The sequence below is a fragment of the Haemaphysalis longicornis genome, unplaced genomic scaffold, assembly GCF_048455015.1.
Source record: "Haemaphysalis longicornis isolate Haplotype H1 unplaced genomic scaffold, Haemaphysalis longicornis Haplotype H1 scaffold_4, whole genome shotgun sequence".
In the NCBI taxonomy this organism is placed as follows: Eukaryota; Metazoa; Arthropoda; class Arachnida; order Ixodida; family Ixodidae; genus Haemaphysalis; species Haemaphysalis longicornis.
The window spans coordinates 174386261-174404662 of NW_027526361.1; the positions used below are offsets into that span (position 1 = coordinate 174386261).

The window sequence follows — 18402 nt, forward strand, 5'->3', positions numbered from 1 at the left end:
AGATTTTCAGTCGACCAACCAGTCTGTGGGGAAATGCATTACTTTTGTGATAGGACGCCATAGGTACAGTTAGAAAGTTATCCCTTTATAAGGCCCTCGGACATATTTTCTTTATTGTAGAAGTTTGTTGTTCAGCATTAGTAAAAACTAAATGTACGAACATTATCCCGAACATTCCCGAACACTCCTAACATTATCCCGAACACTCGGGATTCTCGAAGGAATCGGAGCAGAAGGCCATGATGTGGATTTTGTGTCAGACCTTTTTGGTATGACAATGGTTATTTGGCACTTGGCAAGATGTCTTCACAGCAATAGATGTGAAGTAGTGAAGCTTACTTTAAATAGTCCCGATGTCACAGTGCGTTAAGATTGTATTAGACAATTCAGACCTGGGAATTTCTGCAATTCTGTTGACCTGGAAGCGCAAAGGGCGATGTGCGGCGTCCTGCGACGGCTCCGGTGGTGTCAGCTGGTGGTGGTTTCAGCTGCGACGGGCGTGTGCCACTTTAATCGCAGTGCGACATTTTTAAAGAATATAGTCTTTCTTGGGCTACTTAAAAGGAGAAATTTTGGTGTCTGTATGCCTGCCTGTCTGCGAGTCAATTCAGCCACCAGGCCACAGTGAAACAGAACCTGCGCTATAGTTTCACATACCCACTTCCGAATCTATAACTCTAAACCCGGTGCCAATGTTCATACCTTTCAACATTGTTTAACAAGGGCAAGATATTACGCAAATATAAGGCATAAAATAAATACATAAGTGATATTTGCAGTGTTCCTTTATTAAAAACTCATGAATGCATGGTTTATCCGATAGCAAATAAAATACTACATCAACTGCAGAAAACCGCCGCCTGCTGTCGCCCGCGCCATTATAGCTTCTAGCGGACGTTCCGTTTAGAGGGCTTGGGAAGTACGGCAACACGGTTCTATAAACGTTGTAGTATGGTGCCTCAATTCACGCGCGTCTCCATCGTACAGCAGCGCTGGCATAGAGGAACCCGAATTGGCGCAGTGGAACGCTGTAAATTTGAATTGACGAGTGTTTTATCTTGGGAAGAATGAGACAGGAGAGGAACAGCATCAGAGGTGAGCGGGAAAGTGAAGGGAGGCATTTAAGTGGCAGGGGCACCAGTCGACTATCGTCTTTCGTCAGCGTGTGCAACAAAAGCTGCGGATACGCGGCCATTTTCGTGTTCCTTTGCAGATTTAATGCTCAATAAGATTTCCCAATGTTGGCAGCTTCTTCTGAGGCGCAATTGAATGGGTGAGCACGTTTCACAGCTGTAGGTGAGGTAGACGATTCAGACAACGTCGTATCAGAAACAGCGGCAAGCGATATTCCGTTCGGAGATACGCGCCGGCTACGCACTTCCGGTGCGATTCTTACAGGTAATTAAATGCCACATCAACTTCAGGTATGTCACCACCCTTTTAAAAAGTTTGTGAAAACGACATTTAAATTTTGTTTTTACACGTGGACCTTATAAAGGGCCCTCTAAATTAACATTTAAATGCTATGTATAGTAAAAACGACCGGATTGATGTTTGACATTGACAAAAATGTGCCAAAACGTGGCTGTTACGGGGACATTCACAACTAGCGTATGGGCGTTAGGAATTGCTAACGTTTTACCACAGAGGTAGCCAAGTGATCTTTGCCATCCCACATTTGCTTTGCAAAAGTGTCGACGAGTAAAAAAGTGTAATTTTTTCTGGCTTGCTTGAAATAAAAATGATTACGTCAAAAATTACCATCCCATTTTAATAAACCCTAATTCATTGCACGGTCTAGTAACAAAGGAACAAGTGGGCGACGTTTCATTGAAGGGGTTTATTCCTTTCGATGTTACATCTGTTTCCGTAAGAAGAAAGTGCGAAAAATCGTTTTAAGAAAAACAATAATGAAGTTTTTCGATCTGTGCACAACCAACAATATCATGCCCTGGAAAGTTATAATTCACCAGGTTCACCGCTAAAGCCCTCCCTGCCTGGCACAGGCGCTTTTTTGGCTTTTGTTGCCGCCCGTATTTCCTTGCAGATATGTTTTCTCTGACTCATTGATTGACGCTTACCCTTCTTTACGCGGCATTGGTCATTAATGCAACATGGTACGGGAGGGTGCTGGCCAGGTTGGGTGCCTGCTTCCCTTGCAATATCTTTTCTACTTCTGTTTCCATCGTTGAAGCGTCACACAGCGTCACATATACCAAAAAGTAGGATGAGTGGGCTCCGGTGGACACCCTGGGCAACCCATATCAGTTGTGCAGATAAAAAGACAGGAGCTGGATACCTATATTACCTTGAAAGGTTCTCTCAGCGGCATTTCTATTTCTTCTCCAAGGTCCCAAGCTTTTCAGCATTCTCCGATACCTTCACGTCCACCTGGTATCCTGCTGGAGCATTCACTGTGTTCCGACTGTCACGAAACTTTCGCTTCTGTCGCTTTTTAAGCCTAGACTTCACTAAGCCTTCTTATTAAAGCGTCTAGCGTGTGTTAATACTGTTTCCATTAGGAATAATTCTATGAATCGATTGACTGATTGATTGATTGATTGATTGATTGATTGATTGATTGATTGATTGATTGATTGATTGATTGATTGATTGATTGATTGATTGATTGATTGATTGATTGATTGTAGGGTTTAACTCGCCGACAGAACGCAGACGATGAGCCGCGCCATAGTGGAGAGCATTTTGACAACCTGAGGATCTTTAACGTGCACCGAAATCTCGTACACACGGGCGTTCTTGCTGTTCGCCTCCATCAGAAATGCGACCGCCGCGACCGGGAATCGAACGCGCGTCTTTGTGCTCACCAGCACAACGCCTCAGCCACTAAGCCACCCCGGCGGGTAATAATCCTATGAAAATGATGAGCCCCGTAGCATTCAAAGCGGGGGTATAACGCGCGCAAAGTGAAGAACTAAGATGCTTGTTGCGCCATGCATACCCCTCACGAAAATTTAAAGAAATGTTACAAGAAAGAAACCTCACAAATTTTCTTACAGTAATCTTTTTCGTATGAGAATAAAACATGCCAGAAAAGTTTCAAATACATTGCTGAAAATTGCCGATGTTCAGTTTCTGTTACTGCACCGTTTTATTTTTGGTTTCAGACCCATTCCCCAGCTGTTAGAAAATTGGCTGAAACTTTTGATCTAACTAATAACATGATTCTTGCTGCCGAATATTTTCTAATGTTTGGAGGTTCTAGAAACCCCCCAAAAGAAAAAAAAAGGTGTGTTAAAAGAAGCGATTTTTCATAGGCAGTGAAATACATTAAACGATACCAAACTACCCTTATCCACGAAAAACATCGCGTCTAATTGAGTCAAAGAACCTTCTCAAGCTAAAAAATCACGGGTTTTGCAAAAATTTCGACCCTTCTGGAGATATAACTGAGGTCGCTTGGGCTGGAAGCCCGCGAGTCTTCCTTGGGCCGAACAATCGGACTCTCTAAGCAGGTTCTCAAAACAATAGGAGTGTTCGAAGCAAGGCAGTAGATGGCGCTGGTTGCGTGCAGGAAGTTCAGGGTTGTACCCATAACGGAATGTTACATGGCTAGCGCCAGAGCAGAAGAGTATCCAGTGGGGCGACTGCGTCGTCCCTTTATCACGATTACCCTTTTACTATGGCAGTGTTTTTAAGTTCTGATGTGGGCTAGACCGGGGGTCACGGCACGTAGCCACCACAACCACGCGGGGTCACGCAGACAAATGGAGTCTTCAAAAAGATCTCCGTTTCCCTTGGTCGGGATCAAACCTGGGCCTCTCACGTCGCGAGTCCGATGTAGACCCTATTGCACACACAGGCCCACGTTGCTCACATGCAAAGCGTTGGGGCTATCTCTGCGCTGCGCCATTGCTGCGGAGACTGCCGTTGCTACGCCACAAATAAGTACACAACCATATAACACAAGGAACAAGTCCTGAAGGCATTACTTACCCGAGAATAATAAAAACTCAATGCAGTGCCTCATTATAGGCATTTCAGGGGCTGCGGCGACGTCTGTTGGCTACTTTCGGTGTTGACGCCAGGCTGATACTGAAACTAGTCGAGAGAGGGCGACGCAGTCCCTCTGGCGATTCGTTGTTCCGCACTTGACAGCTTTTACGTTGAGTGGAACTGCTTTAATTTTGTTCTTCTCTCCGTTACCATGCCTCAGAGGACTGAGAAGTCGCCCTTCCCAGCCCTCCATGCGCGCTACAAGCCTAGACGTGCGTGGCTACTTCTGTAATCAGCGTGCTCAGATTATTTCTCTAAGCCTGGAACACAGGTTTCTACGCCGAAGGCCAGAACACATTGAGTAGCTCCACCTTCGGTCACCTAGTGCCAAGGATAGGTCATGGTGCAGGGGGTACCTGTTGACTCGCATTTTGTGGCCCCGGGTTTGAATACTACACCCAAATTTACCCAGCCTTCATGCCGTTACGGTTTTTGTCTTCGCACTTTTGGCCATTTTGAGCCATCTCTCCGTCACGCCTACGCCTGACGCCATATTTTAGCGTATCGGTCATTTAATTCTTTGGAGTAAAAAAAGCGGACAGGTGACTCTGTTTATATTAGATGACCTTTGCTCTGGTAGAAATGAAAGAAGCTATTGAGCAAGGCCCAGTTACTCAACGAGAATGCAAAACCGTGCTTCTAATTTCGCACACACATCGTGGAAGTTTGTATTGAAATGCGTAGGTGGTCGCTCTGTGTCAATCCTGTTTGGCCGCGTTTCTGTTTTTACAAAAAAAAAATCATTTGAAAAGCCTCACTGTGGAATGTTCTTGCACATGCGGTACGTTCGGACAAATGCGGACGTGTAAATCTGGTAATGCAGATCCGGAGCAGTATTCAGCTTGAGTATAACGCATTTATTTTAACCAGGTAACCAGGACGAACGAACAACTGCGCGCCGGTTCCCCGCTGTTACTACGCAAGTGTTGTCCAATAGAGTGGCGGTACAAATCTGGTAAAACGATGTAGGTCCAGAAAGGCTTGATGTTTGGGCAAATTTGAGGCCTGTATTTGTCGAAGGAAGGAACATTGAAACTACCACTGCGTACAATCCTTGCTCTTTGATAATTACGTTCTCACTATTGCCGGGTGTCCGTGACAGTTCTTTTAATATGCTTTTGTATATATTATCTATTTTCAATGCCAAAATAGCGTTTACAGTAGAGCTACGTTCAACGCTGTCTCGTTGTGAGCCCCGATCTTCGGTTACTGGTTACAATCAAACCTATGAAACAACCAGGAACAAAATATCCAAGCGCCCAAACTACTGCTACTTTAATCAACTGGAATAGTTGAAGTGAATGAAGCGGATCTTTTTCCTGTAGTTTACTCTTGTGTATATGTTGTTGCTCTACTTGCTATTACACAAATCGTTTTCTTAAGTGCAATAACTGATGTTGATAGTGATGTAATTGCGTAAACAATTACGGAATATATTAATTTACAGCAATTATATAACGTAAGGTTGTACCACTCGCAAAATGCTGTTTACGAGGAGCTAACTAAAAACACACAATTTTGTTTCTCAGTAATTAGTTGGAAATTTTTAGTCGTGCCTCGCTACAACTAATTAGTAAGAAACCTCATGACGTTTCATCTGAGTGGTCCCTTGCCCCCATAATGTACCCATGACTACGATTCTCTTTTAGAAGAATGGTACGTTTAAAGCAGCTCATAATGACCCAGCACATGGAAATGCGTGTCTGAAAATGGTTGCAAAGGCATCTACGAAAAGCCTGGCTTTGGTATCAGGTCGAAGCGTGCTCTACTCGCGCGCATGCAAGGCTGCGCAAGAAGACAACGGCAGTTCTAGATACGACAGTGAGCCCATACTGCGATGGTTAGAACACGCCACATAAAAAGGAAACCGAGGGCCAACTGTCGCAACTGTTTGCTCTCAACAAGAACTGTTACAAGTGCGTGAGCATCACGAGTGACTGTGTACCCGGTTCACACGTGGCTGTCAGATCTACTGACACACGCAGCGATGACGCCGAATGAATCGCCCTTGCAAGGGCGAGGTAGGTGCAATTCGCAACGTTTTCTGCAGTTCGCGCGATATATGCACAAGCGGTGTCGACCGCCAGACGTCGCTGCAAAAACAAGGGAATGTGTAACACACCCGCGACGATGTGGGCGATGCATTCCCATTAGTTATCCTGCTACGAACTATATGTAGGTGCTGATTTTCTGATAATTGGTCATGACCCCAAAATGCCAACGAAGGGAGAAAATTGTCGCACCGCCCAAGCATACCGTTCAATTAAGCTTGCATGAACAATCCTTAATGGGAGATTGTGCATGAACCGATTGGAAAGGCTTGGTTGTTTTCTATACACACACCAGAGATTACGTATTTGTCATACCCTACCCAAAGTTGCGCTAGCATCAAGGCGCGATATTAATTGCTCAAGGAAGTTCGCAAGGATATCAAAAGAAGTTATTGTCAAGTAAAGAAAACCCTATGTTAATTTCTTGGCCTCCGAAGCTTTTCACCGCACTCCGCCATGCATGACGTATCCCACTTTCCTTCAGTAGTTTACTGGGCTCGACGCCCATATCCAAAGTCGGACGTGTGCCCCATAACCAAGGTTTCTTGAAAATGTCAAAAGAAGAATTCCCAAGATGACGTTACAAACGGCCCCTAATAAAATGTATTTGAAATGTCTCTTATACGCTGTCCCACAATAGATTTGATTCTTATTCATTTGCGTTGGAGAACGACTGCTTTACACCCGAAGCCAAAAACAACAGCAAAAAAACAAACAAAACACCGCGTGTCTATATGGCGGTAGTCAAGTTAGATTACGCTAGAATGAGCCGTAGCTTCCGGATGACGTCGCAGTGGTCAACGGAAGGATCCTCTAGCAAGACTGTCTGGTCTTTGAGCTTCTGTGTCATCCGGATTGCTTGTTCAACGCCCCGTAATTCGACTTCTATCGTGTCGTACCGTCCTCTTAAGTGATTATTTTTCGTGGCGTATTATGAAAGAGCGTGATGTAAACGAATGTCCACAAATCTCCAAAGGCCTGTCATAGCACAGGAATCTCTAAAAATAACGATTGAAGTCTTGTTAATTGTAGTTCTAGCTCCGAGTTTCTGCTGTATCAGCGCGGTCCTTACAGCCTGCACATCGCCGTCACAGTTTCGTGGACCGAGCACGGATTCTCCACAATGGGCACCAGGGGACTCCTGCAAATGAGTGAGCGTGCTTCGCAACGAAAGTTGCTCAACTTGTAATAGTGCAGTGCTAGCGACGGGAAATGGCGCACATTCCGCTTGCGGTCTTGTGGGTATACCACGTCTTACTCACTTGCGGTCGACACAACAACGCCAGGGAAGCTCCAGAAGTACAGTAGAAACAACAACAGCGATAACAACAACCAAAAAGCCCACAAACACTAGTGCGGTAACTCGGTTTCGCGGGTGAGTCATCCCGATGATTTCGCTCTCTCTATATATTGGGGTGCTGTGAATGACTTGCGGTTTGTCCAAACCAAATGGCTGAATCACAACGTCGCTCGCGAAACAAAGAGGTCTCTCGCCCGTGACGCTCTATTTCTAAGCCATTCACCTCGTTTGTAACGACCACCCCATGGACAGCGCAGGCAGAGGGAACGACGCCGAAGATAGACCAGCTTTCTTTCTTTACGTCAAACGTCGCTGACAAGCAGAAGCGGCCGAAAACATACCTTTGGCGAACAGCGCGAGCGTCGTCACGAGGGCGAGGAACATGCCGGAATCCACGCGCGCGGGCGTAACACAACAAGCGCGTCCACACACCAGCACAAGTAACCATTGACTCCGCGCGTGGCTTCAACCGCGGTCTGCGAGGGGACGCCGGGAGAGAGAGAGAGAGGGGGGCGCAAAGAATACCACCACCGACAAAAACGCCCAGCGGCGGCAAAAATCAAACACACGCGACGGCGGCGCCGTCTGTAGGCAGCACGACGAACCGAGACCCGCCCCAGCCATCGGTAGGACGCGAGAGGCGCCTGTGAAAGTGGTGGGGCGAGCACGCTGAGGCACATTTAGGACGCTAGGCGTGCGGATCGTCCCAAGCGGGGACGAGCGGATGTTTTAAAAAGCTGCAGGATTTGTCACCCCTCAGAGGAACCGGAAATGGAAGCCAATGGGAATGCGCGATTAGCTTACTATGTGGGGGGAAAGTTTTATGTCTTCCGAGAAGATCTTGATGCTTCACACTGCAGTAGAAGTTGTGATGCAGCAAACCCCTCCAACCCACACTCTAATAATATTCCCGGGCAATCAAACCACGCATATGGCCAAAGATGGTACATATGATTCTAGCGGTATTATGTTCTGTAACCGTCTAATGCGAACAGGATATCAAATCGGGAAACTCCCCGACCGGCATAATAATACACCTGTGGAGCGCATACCTTACGTTTAATGTCAGCAACTGTAATGGCGCAACATCAATTACAAAGTACTTATAGTAATATAAAATTCGCGATATCTACAAGACATAACATAAATTTATTTTTTTATGTGGTAGGGGGGGCGGGGGGAGGGAGAGGGAGGTTTCACCCGTGCTCTAATTGAAAGCGGGACGTTAATTTAGACCATCTGGTGATCGTTAACGCATGCCAAAATATCGTTACATTCGTGTTTTCACCTCCACCAGAATAACAGCCGTGGAAGCTGAGATCAAACCCTTGTCCTTGCGATCAGCAGAACAGCGTTCTAGCCACTTATCCACCGCGACGGTATAGGGACCGGGCGGCCGTTGTATGGCACCACCGTCGTTTTAGCGAACAGCGCCGCCCGTGGCGAACCGCTCGTCAGTGGAATGCCGGTGGCGATCAGCGCAGCGTAGTTGTGCATGGCTTTCTGTCGTTTTTCTTCGGTGCGGCTTGCAAAGCGTACGTAATCCCACGTGCATTTTTCAGATCGATAAATCTTGAGTGTGGATGTGACGTTTACGAGGCATGCCATGTGTGTTATTTACGCCAATACTCAGTATTTACAAATAGCAGACGACGCTCAATGCGCCAAACTGGAAGTCAAGCTGGAAGTGAAAGTTCGGTGCTTCATGCAATTTTTTCATGCCTGCATGCTGTTTCGCGAATCGAGGAGTATGTTGCCGCTAAATGCTACCACAAAGCCGGTGTGTGCAACCGATCTAGGAATGCTGCGGCGCTGGCCTTCGGCAGTTGATGACGAAACGGCATCGACGTCGTGCACAAGCGAAAGACAAAGTTGGAGGGTGTCTTCGAAGATTTACCTCAAAACAGAAATTGTGATGGACGACGCTTCCGTAACTTCATTACCTACGGCTGAAACGTGTTTAATTTCACAGAAATTCTCTTACTACAGTCATCGGGAATCGTTGATAGAATATATACCGCATGATAGTAGAATGTTATTGCTTGTCGTGGAGAAGCATTGCTTTACAAGAATTGCAATGGTTGCTGGCGAGTTGGTAAATGGTTTTTCAAAAACCAATTCCTGCGTGGCTGAAGGACGCAAGACAGGAGGGTGCCCGAAACCTGTACTCAGCTTCACAACTGAATGCTGCGGTCGCTTTACAAGCTGCCACCTACGCTTGAAAAATCATACACACCTCCGTCTAACGACGATGATGGTTTATCGCAAAGCTCTATCGTATGGGTTTCGTTGGTTGCCTTCTGCATTTAAACTTTGACTAGTTAAGCGTCGAATTTGACCAGCACGCAGCTTGGTCTTTTAATCGCAGCGTCTTTGACTGACCATTTCCTATTCGATTTCGCACGAAGAAAGCTTTGCGTTCAACCATCATAATCATTAGACGGAGGGCTAGATTATTTTGCTTTTTAATTTTGAACTTCCATGCCCCCTCTCCAAATCTAAACTTTTCCCAGCGTGTCGGTAATGAGTCTGTGGTGGAGGACTCGGGCTCATGCACCGATATTTGAGGCAACTAATCACGCGTTTTTGGTGTCTTCACCAGGCATTACACAATTTTTTTAGGTACTGTGTAAAGAATACTTCAGCATTAAAAACACCGGCTGATGTTAACACTGCCACATTTTTTAACTATCGGTGCCAGCCTTTATTCTACGCAAGTGGTAAAACGGGAAGGGGAGGAGGGATGGTTTGTAGCTTGGGCTGTTGAGTTGGTGAATAACTTTGGCTCTTGATAAAATGACCACCATAAACGTGGGATTTCTACTTCGGCTTTAAGGTTCCCATGCTGTCACAGTGTCGCTCACCAAAACCGAAGGTACAAAGCTCACGGTTACAGAAAGTGTAAACTACCGCAACATTTCTACGGCTACACGGTAATCCATCTTGTATGCAGGTGCCTTTCTATTTAAAGCACACGTATCGAGGTATCCCAGCGCTAAGGCTGGCGTGGAAACCGTAGTCATTGAAACCAGTGAAGATAATTTAAAGTGGTAGAAATGAATTCTAATATTGCTAATAGTTTTATCCCTAGTCAGATCACGCATTGCCAGGCGCAGAGCGCTGCAAAAAGCGCTCGTGTCAATGTGGCCCTTCCCCAACCTTACAAGCATCCAATAAGTTTGCGTAGCCGTTAGTGCATTTAGGAAGAAAATAATACTAGTAATAGTAGTTTTATTCGTACTCCGAACGGTTGGAGCCAAGCGCTGATCGCTGCAGAAAGCGCTCGTGCCATTGCAGCCGATACCCAACGTTAGACGCGTCCGACAAGTTTACGTAGTCATTACTGCATCTAAGAACCCAACACATCTGTTTAGACTTCGTTTCATCTCACATGTCTGCTCACAACGCCACCAAAACATACAAAGCACCGAAGCAAACACAACAAAAACAACGGGAGGCTGTGTAGTACAATGCACGGGCTCATTCCACTGACGAAGGGAGCGCCGAGTGGTGGCGCCACCCGTCCAACTGCCCGGTCCCTATAGGGATATTATTCCGGCGGGCGCACCCAACTGAATTTTTGTATTCAATAAGCGCCGCGTGGACCAAGTGAAACACTATCTTCATCAGACATTTTATTGGATACTTCCTTTAAATCACATTTTTTCTCTTCCTCTGTATTACAATAAACCTTGTTTGACTTTGCTGTATTAATCGGTGTTGACTGAGAACAAAGGTTTAGAAAAGATCTGACCACCACAAATCAACAGAATTTGTGGTGGTCAGGGTTGAGAGGCCAAAGCTTGTATTTAAGCTCTGAGGTAAAAAAAATGTTCCTGGCCGCAGTGAGCCTTCGTTCGGTTATCAGATTTCTATCAACATCTTAAACCAGACAATATTATCCGGGCCATTATGGAAGCCCCACTTGGGCACGCGAACTCAATTGATCACGGAGTACAGCTCAGGAAACGGCCTCAGCGAATGTGTGAGCCACCAGCTAACTTTCCTAAGTATTCGGCGTGTGCGGTTAGGGCAAACGGCATTCCGACAATTCATCAAATACAGCCGAGGCTATTCAATTACACCCTGGGCGTGCCTGGTGGCACGCCCAGGGTATAATTTGGGTCTGATTTTGCCCAATCCTGCTGGATTGAGCTAAATCACTAAAGTTGAAAAAAACATGCGTGTAAACCCTAACACAAGCTCTATTTTTGGCCTGTAGAGGCGGTAAATTTCAAGTAATGACGAATTAACAATAGCCAACGGAATTGTTTGTTAGTGATACAACCCTACCGACCTATTCACTTTCGTTGTTAGGGATACCAGATAACTGCTGACTGTTGATGGTATACCGTCCACAGTGGATGACACTATACACGGTGTCATGATAGTAACGTATCGATAATAAAGCGAAACTTTGTTGTTATCAATGATGACACTGTCGTAACCAATATGTAGTGCAGGAAAGGCAACTTTAGAAAATGGGTTGCCACAAGAAGATGCTGAAATAAGAAACAACGAGTGTCCTGGCGGAATCGAGCCTGGTTCCCTCGTGTCATGAAGGCGACGTCTATCCGATTGTGATATGATAGCTTTCGGGCCTCCCAGAATTTGCTTGGTGTTGGCTGGGCGTTGGCTTTGGACTTTGGGTGAGTTGAAGGGGACTTCGGCTTTGGACTTGTATTTTGTATTTGGGCTTGTAGGTTATATTTTCGACGAGGACGATGGTCTAACGACGACGATGATGAGGGGAGGAGGGAGGGGGCGCTCATATTTCTCGTTAAGAATTTGTTTGCTGCCGTCTGAGGTAAAAAGTTGACTCGCAGGCAGTTTGCACTTTGATCATTGACGCGTCTACTGAAACTCTCAGGAGCTTGCACTTTAATCGTTTACGCTTTTACTACGATTGCAGTTGTATCGATTTCGGCACTTACTTCGCCATTTTATTTTCTCACGCAAGACCGCTCCCTGTTTCAACCATCGCCGTCGTGAGACGGAGGTGTTTCTGATTGTTTTTCAGCACATGTACACATACTATATGGGCGTCTTGGTTCGTTGGCGCAGCCAGTGTGACGCTGATCGAGCTGACGCCTTCAGTATCGCACGCTCTATATGTTTTATTTATATATTTAATACCTAGCTTACCTACATTAGCCATGCAGCATTGATGTGGGTGTGTTATATATCAACATACCTAGAATGTTACAAGCACGGCATAATATTACCAACAAAAAGTAAAAAAAATTTCCCCGCATTTCCCCGAGGGGAAGAATGTGAAAGTGCGAATGCACGAGTTGAATTTGCGCGGTTCGGTAATGTTCGCGAAAGAGAGATCACACACACACAAACACAACTACAAAGAAAGAAAGATGCATTTATTCACAGACACTTATTTGTGTTGTCGTTGTACTTGATTGCTAGAGCGGATCTCAGCTTTGAAATTTCGTGTCAGTACTCCTTTAAGCGGGTGCATTAGCCCTACTCACGCCCGATTCCTGGCCAATCCCCCACGTGGGTATGTGCCATGCACAGACACCTATTTGGGTTGTCGTTGTACTTGATTGCTAGAGCGGATCTCAGCTTTGAAATTTCGTGTCAGTACTCCTTTAAGCGGGTGTATTAGCCCTTCTCACGCCCGATTCCTGGCCAATCCCCCACGTGGGTATGTGCCATGTCAGCGGCCAGGCAGCGCGCGCCCATCTCCCCCCGTTGCCAAGGAAGACGAGGAGATTCCTGGCCAATCCCCCACGTGGGTATGTGCCATCTCCCCCCGTTGCCAAGGAAGACGAGGAGCGCGCGCACCCGCAGCTGTTGCTATGTGGACGGACGGCGGTCAACGGAATTCAGGGTCGCTTATAAAGTGCATTTGCACTTAAAATACAAATAATATGACATACGGTTTGGCGTGATCACAGCACTGCACGCAGATTACAGCGGAACCAGCAGGTGGCAGTGGCACACTCCATGAAAACCGTTCAAGCTGCGTCGCACTCATGTAGATGTTCCAGAGCGCAGCGGAAAATATTTGAGGAGACGTGGTAACAACAGTTTAGGGTACGGCGTTTCACTTTCGTATAGTTTCAAGAAAAAATGATGCTTGGAATGTTAGATGTGCGCCAGGAATATTCGCCAACTTTCGTGGTGCTGCCCCACCGTCTGGGTCTGTACGTGGGGCTGTGAAAGTACTCATGTCGACCTGTTTCTATCTCCCCACACACCATCTGTTCTAAGAAAGCGCCTGATTGAGAATGCACCAGCGATAACGTTTTGATATTATGGTTTGAACAGCGTTCTTGTGCCCCCTTTTGTCCTTTTTTTCCTAGCTGGTCAACAGTTCTCACAATAATCCTTGCGGATGTGTTGTCTTCACCGTCCCATTTCGTCGAGGCAAGAGTTCATAGAAGCTCCACGTACATTGTTCCCAGGCTATCAAAGTTTATACAGCGGAATATTGATAAATCGAAATCTGGTAAGCACAACTACCACCTAAACAAAACAAATGGCTCGCAGTTGGTTGATTTTTATTGGACTCACGAACTGGAGTCAGCCGCTCTTCCACTCGGCGACAAAAGACGAGCGGTGAAGCTGGGGTGTGTTTCACCTCAATCTTTGTGCAGAGAACAAAAGACGTTTGTCTGTAATTAGTGCAAATTTCGATTAGGCTTACTACCTGCTTATTTACCCTAATGAAGCCCTCAAGGACTAGAGTTTTACTCTAGGGGACAAACATGTGGCTCTCCGGTTTCCTCATTCCGAATCGCGTGCACTGACAGCCAACGAGAACTCCACAAAATTGAGAACTTCACTGTGAACTGCGAGATTGAAAGTAAAAATACAAATAATATGGCACACGGTTTGGCGTGATCACAGCACTGCACACAGATTACAGCGGAACCAGCAGGTGGCAGTGGCACACTCCATGAAAACCGTTCAAGCTGCGTCGCACTCACGTAGACGAAGCTCGGCGTAATGCTAGAGTCATCGTTGCGGATAATTGTCGTGCAATGCAGTTACAATGTAGTTGCAATGTAGTTGTTGTGAAAGGACACAACGCGAAACGGGTTGTGTGCTTCTGTGACAAACACTTTATTATATCATCAAAACAGTTCGGTTTTCGTAAACATGTATCAACGGAATTATTTTACTAACGAAAACAGAATTAATAATCCGGGGATTTGAAGAAAAGAAGGTAACGTTAGGTATATTTATGGACTTTTCCAAAGCATTTGATAGAATTATTAATTTAACTTTGTTCGAAAAAATTACAACATTATGGATTCCGGGGGCTTTCCTTTACTCATTTGCAATCGTATTTAAGTAACCGGAAACAGGCAGTAGCAATAAAGGAGCACCACTTCGCTTTACAAGAAGTAAGGGCTGGAGTTCCGCAAGCCAGTCTTTTACGGCCAATCCTGTTCAATATTTATATCACTGATATCGTAGAAATTACGTATATTGCGCACTGCGTATATTTACGCAGATGATACCAACATTTTATTTCAATCGTGTGATACTACTCAGCTTTTGCATTTAGCAAATATAACCCTCCAAAAGCTTCACAAATGGACTAGAGCAAACTCTTAGAAATAAATACTAAGAAAATGAAAGCAGTCTTATTTTCACCAGCTCAAAGAACTGTAGACATAAACCTTAGTTTGTCTAACGGATCTGAAAAGATTTGTATCGTCAGTAAAATAAAAACATTAGCCATTGTTTTTAATGAACGTTTAAAATGGGATGCTCATGTCGATCACGTCTGCACTAATTTATCTCAAGCGTGTGGGGTGCTTTGTAGGTTACGGCATGTATTTCCATCAAATATCAAACATTATTTATCATGCTATATTCACAGCTGACACCAATTACTACAGCCTCGTATGGTTAACCACTTCCGCAAAAAATAAGCTGCATTTATTTCAGAAAAAGGCCGTTCGACATATCGCAACTATGCCGTATGAAGCTCACACCAACGAACTATTTCTGCAGTATAATCTGCTTCCTGGCCATTGTATCTACAACTTTAATCTTCTAACAAAGTATAAAAATAGTTTGCAACACAACGGTGCAGCTTATTTAGGTCTATATAGTTTAAGAAAACCGTTGGAAGTACCGTACGGAATAAGGGGAAGAAGTACATGGTTCGTGCTCTTTTCAAGAACTAATTATGGCAATGCCATGGTTGCCATTCCGAATTTCCTTCCTTTAAATAACCTAAGTGGCAAAGCTATAAATAAAATGTCTAAGCGAGATTTAAAGAACCGTTTACTGCTGAACATTGGACATTTTTAACTGAAAATATATCAAGCGTTGTACCCGCCGCGGTGGCTCAGTGGCCAAGGCGTTGCGCTGCTGAGCACGAGGTTGCGGGTTCGATTCCCGGCCGCGGCGGCCGCTTTTCTGAGGGAGGCGAAAAACAGAAACGCCCGTGTGTGCGAGATTTTGGGGCACACTGAAGATCCCCAGGTGTTCAAAGCTATTCCGGAGCCCTCCACTACGGCGCGCCTCATCGCCTGCGTTGCGTTGGCGCGTTGAACCATACAATAAATCAAATCAATATCAAGCGTTGTCTCTCGTGGCGATCTGGGCTTGGCCAAACTTACTTTTAATATTTTTTAACGGTTCTAGCGACATTGACTTCATTCTCTGCTCACTGGAGCATATAAAAAGTAACGTACACTGTTTTTGCCAATGTTGTGTGTATTTATTTATGTGGATACTTCTGTAGTGCAGATATTGATGTGTGTGTGCATACCTGTATATAACATGACTTTTTCTTGAAGTTTTGTCTTTTTCTTTTTTTCTGTGCGTACACAGAATCCGCAAATATCCAATATATTTCTTTTTTTGTACTGCGTACCCCGTTCTGTTTTGTAACCTTTTTAAGCACGTATGTATCTAAGTGTCTATATGCGTGTATGTATATCATTTATTAAGTTTCTTTTACAAAATGTGAGCTATAGTGCCTTTTAATGCTTTCTATTATGTTTGTATGAAATATGGGCATGTTAAGGCGAGATTTATTTTCTTAGGACTGTTTCCTGTGCATAAGCTTTGAACTGCTGTTCCTACTCTGCCATGCCAACCGTAAAGGGCAAACACCTCGTCAAGCTGCAGTTTTGCAGCTTTTTGTGTTTGTCCTCGCATTTCTATGTACGAAATGCTCAATAAAGTTGAAGTTGAAGTTGAAGACAGCTATGACAAAACAATAGCTACATCCGTTTCTGTGAACACACTTTCTCCGTGGAGGATCATGTACCGATACCATACACAAATTCGATAGCAAATTAAGACAAGTACATAAAACTCAAGGTAACGACAGACACGCCTCACTGGCCAAATTCAGTATCATTTTTCCTCAGGTTCAGACAGACACAGCATTCGAGCGAAAGTGCAGAGTAAATTGTTTCTTTGGTGGGCGACGTGTAGGCGGACGGACATCGACAACCACTGGAGATTGTCTATAAGCTTCGGTGAAAAAATCTCGTTATTCGGAACTAAGCACCCACGACGTGAATGGAAGCGAAGACAAACTCTAAACTACAGTTAGTTAGTCAAGCGCAGCACCGTCGCGCTACGCATTATTCACAGGTTCTTTCCATTTTCTGACACTCCGCACACTTAATGCATTGCATGCTTGAAGCCGCGGTGCACTGAAATTGGGTTTAGGTAGGCCTAAAACGCCGAACCTTTGTTAGGTGTTGTTAGTGACATCTGGCTGCGAAGTGAGCATGTGAAGCCCGCATTGAAACGACCCCATGATGCTTCTGTGTTGGAAAACACGAAAACCGGCAAAGACTTCAAGAGGGGTTGCTAAACAAAAAAAGGCCCTGGCGATGAAGTATGCCATCGCCAGTATGAGCGGTGCGAAAATGCTACTTCAGGACAGCCTCTACTACTGAAACTTCGTGCTTGGTATTTCTGGTGCAGTAAGAGCTCGTAATCTCAAAGTGCAAGGGGGAGCCGGCTCAGTCCGAATTAATCAGGTTTCGAACTTACAAACGGTACCAGCAGAAGCCCACTGTGATGGGGAAGGCCCTCTCAACAATTTGATGCTGTATGAATTCCTGGATTGCAGTTTGCATGGCTTTTGTCCTTAAAGGGGAACGACGGCACTTCTTTCTCTTACGAGCGGTATTTCATCCGGCCACGACTCCTGCAGCGGAAGTGCATTACTTGTACATTATCCTCCTCCTCCTGTTCTGTGGCAGCGACAGGATCAGGGTTTGTGACGTTAGGAACGCTGCCGTCAACTCTCGGGGCACTAAGCACGCCTACAATCGCGCTCAGATCGGCGTAGTCTCCCAATGAAGAGTCTCCCGAAATGTCTCCCATCTTCAAGCACAGGCGGCTACTTTCTTTGCCGAGTTCGGGTGCTGAAGCAACAGTGAAAGTATCATACCGCTTTGCTGCCGTAACCACTGCCTATTTCTCCCGGGCACCCAGGCGTGCTTTACTCCATCCGTGGGGCAGCGGCCATGTCGTCGAAGCAGTGTCGCGTAATTCAACATATCCTGGAAGATAATAACTGGCTTTTTGAAGCGAAGCTTTATATGACTTGTCGACACGAAAATCCGGCGGCCCCGTGTGAGCAGAAAACTCCTCCTGCGCCACTCTATGTACGAGCAAGAAAAGACGAGGTTGGACATGAGTTTGAAGTAAGGAAGAGAGGCTGGCTGGGATTTTGGATGACGTAGCTACACTCTCGCGTCTACCGACTCTGGTCAGTGGAAACGGTGCATCGCAGGGAGCGAAATGGAGTCTGTCTCGCAGCAGAGCGCGCCCGCAGCGAGCTTCTGCGGGAAGCATCGATCAAGCGACGATGGCGGGCAGAAGCAGTGAGGTGCGGGCTGAGTTGTGTCAGCATCCTCAGACTGTTCCCGGCTTTTTTGGTCATCCTTCTTCGCAGAATGGAAGAATACCGAATTATGCATCCACAGACATCTATGGAGCTTGCCAGGACCTAATGGTAGAGTTGAAATTATCCGTGAACTCGAGATCTCGAAGCTTCACTGAATGAGCTTTTATACCCCAGCA

At 45.6% G+C, this 18402-nt stretch overlaps 1 protein-coding gene across 1 annotated transcript in view; it reads right to left on the reverse strand.

The window, feature by feature from the left end:
- Positions 1 to 7845, reverse strand: part of LOC144179514 (uncharacterized) — a 191207-nt gene extending 183362 nt beyond the window's left edge. Inside the window, exon 1 of the mRNA XM_077707894.1 lies at positions 7710 to 7845. Within this exon, the coding sequence (XP_077564020.1) occupies positions 7710 to 7752 (43 nt within the window). The 5' untranslated portion in view covers positions 7753 to 7845. The remainder of the gene's footprint in view (positions 1 to 7709) is intronic.
- Between the last annotated feature and the right edge of the window lie 10557 nt (positions 7846 to 18402).